The following is a 12,587-nucleotide window of genomic DNA, read 5'->3' on the forward strand; positions in this document are numbered from 1 at the left end:
TCTATGAAGATTTGTGTTAAATGCTGGTATTTACCGCGATAAAATGAGGATCAACATGCATAGCATTTTCTTTTCAAAACTGGGAGGCTGGCTCCTCGGACAAACAAATTATTGTGTTTTTTCCGCGTTTATAAGTTTTAGGTGAATTGTAAATGATTACTTTTGTATAGCGATGTGTACAGATAAATGTAGAGCGATAGAAAACAACGTACGATGAATGATAAGTGATTATTGTGGAAGTGTAGAGTGATGAAAAACAATGCACGAATGTACGATAAATAGTAAATGATTATTGTGGAAAGTGTGGAGTGATGAAAAACAATGCATAAGTATATTGCCGTGGGCAGGTAAAGAGCAGTAAATGCATTTTTGTCATCTGTTGTACTTTAGCTTTATTGTACAAGCTTGCTTATTTATTTTCCGCTGAAAAAAAATCGCGGAAAAAAACGTCCAATTGCAGCATTTCCCATTGTTAGTACTGAATCCAACACACTCAAAACACTCAACTCCCTCCATATCTCAAAAACTTATTTCTGCAAATACTGCCGTACACCTTCCTACGGCAGTACACGATGAAGCGCAAATGATTATTGTGGAAAGTGTAGAGTGATGAAAAGCACTGCACAAGTATGCGATGGATCGTATAAATTATTATAGTGGAAAGCGTCCAGTGATGAAAAACAATGCAGAAATATACGATGAATCGTAAATGATTATTGTGGAATTTGTGGAGTAATGAAAAATTGCGCACTAAAAGGAGCGATAAAGATATTGGTTGCGATGAGTTGTAAATAACTGATTTTGACACGCTTAGAGTGATGAAAAACAATCAGCTCAAGAAAGCATACATTTCCGAGGAACTGCAAATAATTATTGCAGTGGCAAGCGTGGAGTAAGATTGCTTTTTATGGGAAGAGAAGATTGATGAAAAACAACGCATTAGGGCAGAAATTTTCGATAAATTGCAAATGATTTCTTTTTTGACAAATGTTGAGTGATGAAACGCTACGCACTTTGCACTAAGGCAAATTTACAATGAATCATTAATGGTTGCTCTTGTGGGAAATTTTAGATGAAATGTGAGTGATCACTTTTATGACAAGTGAAGATTGATGTAAAACAATGCTTTGAGGCTCAAATTTTGAATTATGAACGATTAATTGTAACAGATTATTTTTGAGGCACACTGTGAGAAAATACCGAAATGTCACAGATTAGTTCGGTCAGTAGTTTAAAAAAGCCTAATTTTAGTTAATAGCATGAATAGTTTTCATAACTTCTATATTAAATAACTTCTAGCTAGTATTCATAACTTCTATATAAAGGATGAGAGATAGTTAAACAAATACATTCAGTAAACCGCTTGGAGGTGCTTCCACTCATTGTCCGAACCAATTTCGTTTGAAACTTCTTGCCGCAATGATGGGGGGGGGGGGGGATTTTCTAAAACTTATACTTAAAAGGGATGAAAACGTTTAACATTCACTAATTTCACTATAATGATAATAATGATGATAACTTCTTTTCAATGGAGCCATTAATAATCTACTTAAAGTTAGAACACGTGGAACCGTACCATTATATTTTTCCAAAGTTCTGCTCATTTTTTTAGTTTATTGATGGAAAAAAAGCAATTTTATCTTTAAAGAAAAAAAACTCATTTTTTCCAAAAAAAATTCTTTTTGGGAAAAAAAAAAATAAATAAATAAAAAAAAAGTTTGAAAAAGCGTACCCAATTTTTAGAACTTTCCGAATTGCGGACGTCCGAATTAGGGAGTTTTCAATTTATCAAAATTAAAACTAAAAACGAGTAAAATTTATCTTATGGCCAAAAGAAAATTTTGTGCCTGCAATAAGTTTTTGAAAAAAAAAAAAAAAATATAACGAGAAGGAAGCACAAAACAAATTTACAGAAAGTTTTCTGTCATAAACAGAATGAGTGACTTCATAAAAGAGAAGTAGTGCAAGTAAAAGTAAATGATGCGAAAAAGCTATTTCGGACGCCCCGTGACCTTTAAAGATGAGTCTGAATTGGATGAAGAGAAGTGAAGCGAAGCTTAAAAGTGTCTGTCAAAAAGAAATGAGAGAACAGAAAAGAAAGTATGGAAAATTCCAATTTTTTTTACCATTATTCTCTCTCTCTCTTTTACACTACTTGAACGTTATAATATATCAAGTGAAAATCGCTTATTAGTCGATACTCACGGAACATAAAAAGTTGCTTCCAGCAGAGGGGTTTCTTCAAAACAAAAGGCCGTATTGTGTCACGTATATATGTATCAGGGATGCAGGCATGGGAGGAGGGGTGGGGGGGGGGGGGTATTGCCAGACTGCGTCATTGAACTTTTTAGGTGGATTTCGTTCTAATGGATATTTGTCTCACTTCTGAGAGTATTTTTCTTGTAGGTCCCCTAACTTATATTTAGAGATATTATCTCCATTGAAAAATAATTCCAACACAAAAATTTGAAACATTTGCGACCAAAAGTCAAGGACAGATTAAAGTTCAAAATTTGAACGGACCGTGCAAAACATGAGATAGTAACTTGTAGCCCTTTCAGAAGGATGATAGGTATTCGAAGTAAAAAAAAAAAAAAAATATATTTTTTCATTGCGATTGTAAAATAAATGAAAAGTTATGCAATGCTGCGTAAAAACACACTAAAAAATCTCGTACAATTTGAAAAAACGCTCTCTTTGCACGTATATAATTTTAAACGCTTGTTAGCCGCTACATTTGCCCCTAAAAGGTGCTATTGACTGTGAGTGTAAAGTGGTGTAAGTCACAAAACACTGCGTTTCATATTTCGGTGAATATAGGTCGTACTAATGTTAAACATGTTGCGTTTGGATTAATTTTTCAGCTTTAGATTTCCCTAAATGCAACGTAAAGGAATTGGGTTCATATGAAAAGTTAGATTTAGTATTTTTCACTAAATTATTTTTTGGCTTCAAACTTTCAATATCTTAACTTTGCATGTTATTTTGACCATTTTGGTAATTGGAAGTAGTACTAACGGTTGCGAAAATAGAGGTCTTTCAGATTAAACAGGGACACGCTGTATACTGTATTATAATGTATCAGAGATCAAAATTTAGCGTGATCGCGAAATTAGGATTAATTTAAAATGACCAAAATTGCTTACTCAATCCATTGCACGGATGTAACATCTTTACTCGAATATTTGCACTTTATTTCTGGAATTTTAAATTTTGAATTTTAAATGTGATATATATGAATGTAAGGAACCATTGTGTATCATATTATGAGGTGTAAACTTTATAAGACATTTTTTGTACGAAAAAGTGATTTAATCATGATCATTATTTGCTTATAAGAAGAATATGATACACAATGGTTCTTTGTATTCAAATGTAGATTAAAAGCAAAAATTGATAACTCCGGGGAGGGGGGGGGGGTGGAATTCAAATTTATGCGTAAAAATGTCACGCAAGATCAAATAGATTGGGCAAGTATTTTGCAAAAAGAAGCAAATTCATAAAACGGTTTTCCAAAATCTGATATGAACAAATTTTTACGTGCCAATAAAATAAGATATACTTTTCAATGGGTAAAGAGAAATGCTCGCGCGTACCTACTCATGCAAGCCGGTTTTGACACTTGAATGTATTGGGCATTAGTAACGAAGGAAAAATTGAAGATCCATCCTGGGCGACAAAAACTGCAAATACAGTGGTGGTTAGAATTATAAGAACACACAGAAAATTGCACAGTAAAAAACATTTCTAAAATAAGTAAGTGAAATTTTTACACAAAATGCCTTTTTATGCTAGAAATCATTGTGGAGAGCAGAACATTTGAAAATACAAAAGAGAAATGTTTTATTGTGATTAATAAAAGAATATCATTGTTAAAACTGGACAAAATTATAAGGACAACTAGCGTTTTGCCCTGAACACGGCTAGTAATCAATAATATCCCCCTTTTTTTCAGTCACTTTTATCAATCTTGATGTCATGAAAGTTGAAGAACGTTCTTGGAATTTTTATTCTGGATTTTTCGACGGAAAAAAAAAATGAGTTCTTGGTTTTTTCTAAATACCTTTTTTTCATGCTTCGGTTATCAAAATTTTCTCACAAAGTTTCCATCAAACTTAGATCAAGTCTTTTGTCCCGCCAGTACCATAATTTCACAAAGAATTCATTTTGAAGTTCGAAAAACATGTAAATATGCATTATACTGCTGGAGCAAACTGCTTAAACTCGTAATTAACGGTATTTTTTGCTTAAAGAAATATTGCTCAGAAAATCAACATTACTCTCTGAATTCATTTTGCCCCGCAAAAAAAATATTGGTATAGTTTCCACCCGTTGCGAAACTTCCTTAGACTATTACTGAGCCGACCAGTATGAAGTGCCATCTATGAGTGTTAGCTATCTACGAATGCGTCTTAAAGTGGATACGAACATTTTAAATTGTATTTTTGTTGTTTAGACCTTATTAGCCGACAGGCCTTAATACCCGCACCTACCTTATGACTGCAAAAATAGAATGTGACTTTACCAAACGCTTACTAAACATTTATATCGATGTGTATTGTGCAGAACAAAAAACAAGCAAATTTTGCTTTTTAGAACACACAAATCTAAGTGTCCTTATAAATTTGTCCATATTACAAGGGTGAATAGCTTTAAAATTCAGTCTAAAAATACGAAATTTCTATGTATTTCCAATGAAATTAGTTAAAAATGTTTCTTTTACCTTTAGTTGTCAGTCATGAAATTTTTATAACTTTCCAAAAAATTGCAGAAAAGATTTTGGGGATTTTTCTTTTGTTCTTATAATTTTGGCTATCACTGTACGTTACTGAATCATCAACTGATTAGCGTAGACCAAGTTTTCTTGGACGTTTTTTTGGCTCGTGGACCGTAAAAATTTGCAAAATATTTAGTGGCTCGGTGTCATTTTTTAAACAAAAAATATCTTTACTATTGTATTAAGGAATTGCTACAAACCATGTATTTTAATTTTTAATACTTCTTTTTTTTTTTTTTTTGAAGGATTTCAGAAGTTGCCAACTAAGTTAGCTTAGAACCCATTAAAATGTAAAATCTTATGCCAACCAAAAGCAAGTCATTTAACAAGACTAAAATTTTCATTAATGTTCGTTCCTGCGCCGATTTCCAATATTGCCTAACTTTCACTAATCCTATACTCCAGTCTTGCACAGCTGCCTACAGTTATAGTAGTTACCGATGAAGATCAAGGTGCCATAATGTTACAAGTAAGGCCCGGATTTTGATGACATTTGCATTTTTGGGTTATTTTTCTCTTTTAAGATAATTTTTAATCAGATTTAAGGGAGGTTTTTTTTCAATATAAAAAGACATTTTTAAGCAATATATTGCATTTTAAACATTTTAGAAGATTTTTATGCTTTATGATTTTTTCGTCTATGATCATTTTTTATAAGAAGTTGTAATGCCACTTCTGCCTGTTATATCGTAACTCAATATCTCCTACAACCTGCTTATGAGCACTCTCCTACATAAATTCATTAAAAGAACTGACCCATTGTTTAAAGCTTTATTACATTTCAACTGAGTTGTACTATTTAGTTTTCAGGAAAGGGCTTAATATTGTGGTAGTTAGTGTGTTAATATTTTACTTTTGAACTATAAAAAAATATTTAAAAGTTCAATGCAATTCTGACTTTTTAAAAATTTCCTAAATGGGTAGCGTAGACCAATCAGTGAATGAACACTTAAGCGGAATTTAATTTTCAAAAATCCATAGCATTGTTAAAAATTGTAGCGTTTGGCAAACGACAGTAAAAACATTTTAGATTTTATTTGTAGTTTCTTTTAAAATTTTGAGAGAATTTTGTATAGTTTGCTATCAGTTTTTTGGTTGTGAAATGGAAAAAAAAATGTACTCCAACCCAGTAAAGGAACAGCCTAAACAGTCAACAAACAAAGCATATTCTAGTCGTTTTCTTTCTAAAAATGCGTAGTCACTTCTGCTAATTCATCCAAGAAAAATGTTATAAAACCTTATTCTTTTCAAAAAAAAAAGAGGTGTTTACTTACTGGATGGTGGTCACTGGTCGTTCTATCCAACATCAAAATGCATTGAAATTAAAAAAAATAAATAAATAAATATAATTGAATTTTGAGACCTTGAATTCAAATTATGTTTTTCGCAATCACAAATTGCGATAGAGCCCTACTCGTTGGGTTTCTTTTTCCTACAAATGGCTTTTAGCCTAAGTATCATTTAAACTTCACACGTCAAAATTCAAATGAATGCCAGGGGCTGGATGCTATGTGCTGGATGCTAGGTATTGTGTTCTGGATACTGTTTTCGCATAAAAAAGATTGTGTAAAGTGGAGAAGGCTGTTTATAAATAATAGGAATCAGATTTTTCAAAATTCAAATTCATGCATAAAGATAAGAGACATTCTTTTATTTTAAATGCAATGTTTAAATGGGCATTTTTTTTTTTTTTTTTTGCTATTTTAAACATTTTATTTTTACCTTGAAGGTTTTTTTATTTTTGTATTCTTTAAGAGAATTTTTAGAGATTTTTTAGACATTCAAAATCTTGGATCTCGTTGTAAGCTATTTTCTAAGCTTTTTCCACGAGTTTTACGAGAAGAATTGTTGTTGATTACCTAGCAAAGGACAAAATATAAGACTGGTTGTACTCGTCTATTAAAAAGCTATTAGCACTTTGTACTTTTCGCATTCAATTCTTTCATTATCATTAACACTGAAGTTCTTCCCATTGCTACGGCCCAGGAAAATAGGTTTGATTGTCAGATTTTTTCATTTCCATGCAAAGAAACAGCGCAGTGTTGCAGAATACGTATAAAAGCTAACAAAATAATTTCCACTACATGCACTGTTGCATGACAGCTTTCGAGACGCATGTTATCAGTCCATATTCTTGTCTCTATGCTTTGTAACAAAAAGAAAGGTCTTTAAAGAACTCTTTTTCACACTTCTTTTCATTTAGATGGTTCACATCCAATAGGTTCAAGTTTTTTTCTTTCATTCTATTTTTTTTCGTTTTGTATTTTGAAGGAATTTCTTTTTTATCATTAGGAGATACAATTTATCCAAATGGTTAGAAACAGAGAACTTGTATTAATTGAACACAAGGGTTCTCAAACTGGGTGTCGCGGCACCCTGTGGTACCGTAGGAAGAGGCGAGGGGTGCCGCGGAGTGTCCATGTTATCATTATAGTATATGTGAGTACAGTATACAGTGCTGGCCAAATTATTAGACTAAAGAGTTTTGATTTTGTTTTTTGTACATTATTTGTACTAAAATACTGTTTATTTTACTGTTAAAGTACAGTACATACTGTACACTGATTATTACGTTATTTTAGCATATTTTAATGTTTGCAGGTGGCAGCACTGTCTGCTTTGTTTATGTTCTTTGTTTATCTACCTACCAGGAACGTTACCTCAATCAGCTTAAACAGAATTTTTATTAGTGTGTTCTGTTATATTTAAAGTTAGTTTTAGGTAATTAGTGAGTATGTGTATGTGAGTCTATATAATAGTGAGTATAAAGAATTTTTTACCTCCTTTTTTAAAAAGTTAAGTAATGGTGTAAACCTTGTGAAAAGTATGCCAAAAAGACTTAAAATGCTCATCAAGAACAAGGGAATGCATACTAAATATTAGATAATTATTTCACTGTTCTTTAATGTGTCTATAGTTATGTAATCAATAAAGAATTTGCTTTTAAAACAGTCTCAGTCTAATAATTTGGCCAGCACTGTAGTGTAGAATAGGTGGGTTTGCCAAATGAGGTCATCGAGACCAATAAAGATATTCTCCCATTTATCGATGTAGCATGGCCAACATTCGTAAGATCGGGACTTCGTCTTCATTACAAAGCTGAACTGATGATAAAGCGTTACCTACCAGTAGTAACTAATAACCAGGCAAACGGTATTACAGAAAAGTAATGTAAGAACTTCTTGATCTTATTTTGCTGTACATTTTGCCTCTACGTAGTTCACTGATAGTTATTAGTATAAAAAAAGTTGTTTATTGTTCTTGTAGTCTAATTTACGCAGTTAACGAATTCACAAAGGTAAATGTAGCTGCGTATCTTTTCTTGTGATTTGATAACCAAGAAAAATAGATAGTTGGCCGTTAAGGCCGTGGTTAGCCTTCTTAGCACTCCGGTGTTCTTATAATATGACACCGTAGTATCAGATAGAGGATATGATCATGCGCTGAGCCCTTAAGTGACAAAAGAAGAAAAAAAAAAAACCCCAGAAAATAACAAATTATCAGTTGCCCCAAATAAGATGATTGATTTTCCCCCTTTACATGGACGTAAACATTGAATTTTTCATAATGTTTTCGATGTTATCAAATGTGGTGAAATATCTATTGCTATTAAAGACACTTTCAATTTGTTTTAGTTTGATATTAGGGCCCATGTTCCTAATAAGACTAAATCGCTTTTCTTTGCTAAAACTGTGGGGAAACACAATTTAAATTTAAATTTTCATTTGGTTTTATTTTTTTCTTGGTTTTTATGAGTCAACTGATAAATAGGTAAAAGCTAGAGCAATTCAATCATAAAAGAGAAAGATTTCGGTTTTGAACCTTAGAGTAGATTTATTTCGCGCACTTACGCACTAATCTGAACAAGACATGGACTGGGGTGACGTGAGGAAATTCTATTTCTTCAAAGATTGCTGTGAGTCGAAAAAGTTTGAGAATCCCTGAAACAAATAAAATTACTCCACAACTGCTTTTCAGATTAAGAAATGTTTTTGACATTGTTCATTTAGTTGACTAAAGTTATTTAAGTACCCCAAGCTGAGAAAATATTTTTTAAAAAACTGCACGCAGAACGGTATCCTGTCGGAAAAAAAAGGTGACTGTTATATTGAAATTAATGAACGTTTAATTTTTCAAAGTGTAGTACAGTGCACCCTGTGTTAGGTGAACACTTGCGATACACTACTTTAGTAGTCAACTTAAGCAGGTGGTCAACTTACAGAGGTTGAATTATAAATTATATGATAAGATCTAATTCTGTGCCTGAAAATAGCTGTAAACATAGACAGGTGGTCAACTTACAAGAGTTGTCAACTTTACAGGTTTTACTGTATTAAATTGATTTTGTGAAAGCATTAACATCGTTTTGAACAACAACAATGTAAATAATTAAACAACAACGATGTTCTTAATAACAATGAAGTGCATCATTAGAGTTTTAGTATTGTTCTAAATACAGGGTTGTTATAAAATATAACGTGAGGTGTTCAGAGCCCTCTAGCAAGTGAAGTATCGGACGAAACACTACCAAATTTCATGGGCGGCGTACATATCAGACCATGGTATTTCGATTTCCGCAATTAAAAAAAAATACCAAAGGTCCCCACCAGGGGGAATTTCGGCGATGCAAAAGTGTATCACTTGCGAATACTGAAGAATTAAATGCCAAAAAATACAGCACACATCAAGTTTTTTGCTATAAATGTTTGTTGCTTACAAATAAGGTTCAATTAAACCAACAAAAATTTCAATTTGCAACAAGAGTCAAAGTAAAAAAAAAAAGCCAGGAAGTAATTTTGGAGCGGAAGCAAGGATTTCTTAAATAATATTCATGTAAGATGGTGCACCACCCCAAGTTGGGCTTTAGATATTCAGTGTATGGCGGCTAAATTTCTTTGATAGCACTCAGTTTTATTAGTCATGTATTCAATACAGTATGACCACCGTGGTCGCCCAATCTTTCACCTTTTGACGAATCGCCATGGGGATTTCTTAACGGTATTGTGTATCTACGACATGTTCCCGATATCTCAACTTAGAAAACTCGAATAACATTACAGCTAGGAGAAATATTTCCTCTTTCCCTCCACCCGTATGTGTGGAAAATATTGTGCATCGTATGCAGTACATGAAAAGTACCTTGATGTTGGTCATATTGAACCTCATTTATTAGTAAAAATCATATTTTGTGAACAAAATTGATGCATATTTTGTCAGTTAGCATTCAATCCTTCAATATTCACAGTAATACAGCTTTTCAATGCCAAAATTTCCCCTGGTGACTACTTTTGGTATCTTTTTTTTTGAATTTAAGAAATCGAAATTCCATGGTCTACTATATACGCTCATTAAATTTGACAATGTTTCGTCCCTTATTTCACTCGCTAGAGGGTTCTGAACACCTCACGCTATTTTACAGGGTCTGGTGGTGTAAAATGGTCCCAAAATTCAAGTTTTTCACATTGGTAAATAATAAATACAGAAATTTCTTTTAAAACTTCAAATTTTCTGGTTTGTCTTTCACATTATATTAATAACGAACACTGCACTGAATTTTAGCAGAAAAAATAAATTTAAATATCTTAATGGCATTTTCTTTTTTGTATGTGTTAATGATCTGGGATGGGGTAAAGTGGTCATAGTTAAAACAATTGATCTGAAACCATCATAAATAACCGTAATTTTCTTAATGGTCAATATAGCTAGTACTTTTGAAGAATTTAACTTTATTTAAATAGATTTTTGTTGGTCAACTATGGTCAAAAGTTGGTTCACCAAGAGTTTTAATCATATTTCACACCTGATTTTCATTTTTATCACAAGGAAAAGTGGGATCATTTGCAATGTTTATTTCTTTGGGAATATATTACAAATGGCGTCTGAATAGTGTCTAATCTACTTAAACTATACAATGAGAAAATATTACACTCAAATAGAGTTCCGAAAAAATATTATTTAATTTAAAAAAAAAGGGGAAAAATGATCAAGCTTTATCTATATATTCAATGCATGCAAAACACTTCTAGTTCTAAGTTTCTACTTTTTACTTATATTTTGAAGATGATTTTTTCAGGGAAGGGAGTGGCAGAAATTATTATACTGTAAATTAAATTAAAATAAATAAATAAATTAATTTATTTATTAAATAAATTATTAGCTTAAATTAATTAGAGATTATTAAAAATTAGAATTAAATAAATTAAAAGCTGTGGTTGCAGAAAAAAATCAATGATTTTTTTTCGCAAATAATACAGGATTACAATCTTGCTTTAATTTAATCGATATACTATATTAAATTTAAACTCAGTTATATTTAATCCACTTTACTTTAAAATCAGTAAATTATCATTTAATTGATATCTGCCTTATAAAGAAAGATTAAATGATTTTAAATGAAGGACATATATTAAGTTTTACTTATGACCACTTTACCCCATATTACTTAAGTTGTTCCAATATATTACATAAAATGAATCCAACTTAGCTGTTTTTACTAACGTATTCTAGAGGCATCCGGAAAGCTTCCTGTACAACCAATTTTCTAAAGATTTTAATGAACAAAATGTTTCATGTGCACACAAAACAAATCTGTTCAAGTAAAAAAATGCTGTCAGTAACAAAATTTTGAATTTAGAACATAGTTCTAGTTAAGATATAAAATAAAAAAAACTCCTCATTCTTCCATTTGTTTCGAATATATAGCTTTTTATTTGATTTTTGACTACTTTACCCCATTGACCTTTTTTCTCCACCAGACTCTAACCACCGTGTAGATTGTTTTGTTAAATAAGATTTCAAATGTTTCGACAAGTTATTCCTTCCTCTGCTTTCAAAGTGAATTCAAAGCAACCAATACTAATAACTTAGTGCAGCTTCGCCATTAACTGAAGAAACAGACTATGATGTAAGAAACATTTATTTCAAGAAAAAAAAATAACTGCCAGGGAGAAATATGCTAAATAATCTCGAATATAATGCAGTGAATAATGAAATATGTACAATTTTTACAATTCAGTTGTTTTCGTAATCCTCTTCTTCCATTTTTGAAGATTCACCCTAAAAAAATAAAACCATAATTAGCATTTTAAGATTAAACCCTCCTTTGCATAGGATCATCGCACATTAAAAAAAAAAAAAAAAACTTTTTAGTTTAGAATTATTAAGTTCAATGCGGTCATTTTTTGGCATTTAATACAATGCCTAGGCATTCTACAGAATGTTGGATTTCAAACTTTGCCGATAAAATCTAACCAGCAGTGTATGGAACAAGTTATATTTCACACATTTCCTAGCCATTCTATAGAACTAGAAAGTCGCCAGTCAAGGTATGACGGTGAAAATTTTTCCTACATTTGAATATACAGGGTGTTCCGTTTTAACCTGCAAGACCTTTATTTTCGCAATCGTTAGTCCTAGACGTATACTTCTAATTGCAAAAATGTTCAAATCAGATGCAGAGTTAAGATACTGAAAGTTTGAAGTGAAAATAAAAATAGGTCAAAAATTACAAAATGCAACTTTTTATACTGGCCTCAGGTCCCCTTACTTATATTTAGGGAAATTTTTTCGATTGAAAAATCATTCCAACAGAAAAAGTTTGACATTCGTACGACCAATATTCACCAAGCTATGAAACGCAGCGTTTTGTGTCTTACACCACTTTACACTCGCCATCAATAACACCTTTTGGGGGAAAATAAAGTGGTTAACAAGGGTTTAAAATTATATGTGTGCATTTAGCGTGATTTTTCAAAATTTTCGAGATTTTGTAGTGTGCTTTTGCGTATTATGGCATTTGCATTTATTTTGG

The 12,587-nt window shown here is 31.8% G+C and overlaps 1 protein-coding gene across 1 annotated transcript in view; it reads right to left on the reverse strand.

Moving 5' to 3' along the window:
- Positions 1-11,684: 11,684 nt before the first annotated feature.
- The window catches only part of LOC129222278 (cysteine dioxygenase type 1-like), a 40,016-nt gene continuing 39,113 nt past the window's right edge, over positions 11,685-12,587 (reverse strand). Inside the window, exon 5 of the mRNA XM_054856760.1 lies at positions 11,685-11,833. Within this exon, the coding sequence (XP_054712735.1) occupies positions 11,789-11,833 (45 nt within the window). The 3' untranslated portion in view covers positions 11,685-11,788. The remainder of the gene's footprint in view (positions 11,834-12,587) is intronic.

Source organism: Uloborus diversus, chromosome 5 (assembly GCF_026930045.1).
Source record: "Uloborus diversus isolate 005 chromosome 5, Udiv.v.3.1, whole genome shotgun sequence".
Taxonomy (NCBI): domain Eukaryota; kingdom Metazoa; phylum Arthropoda; class Arachnida; order Araneae; family Uloboridae; genus Uloborus; species Uloborus diversus.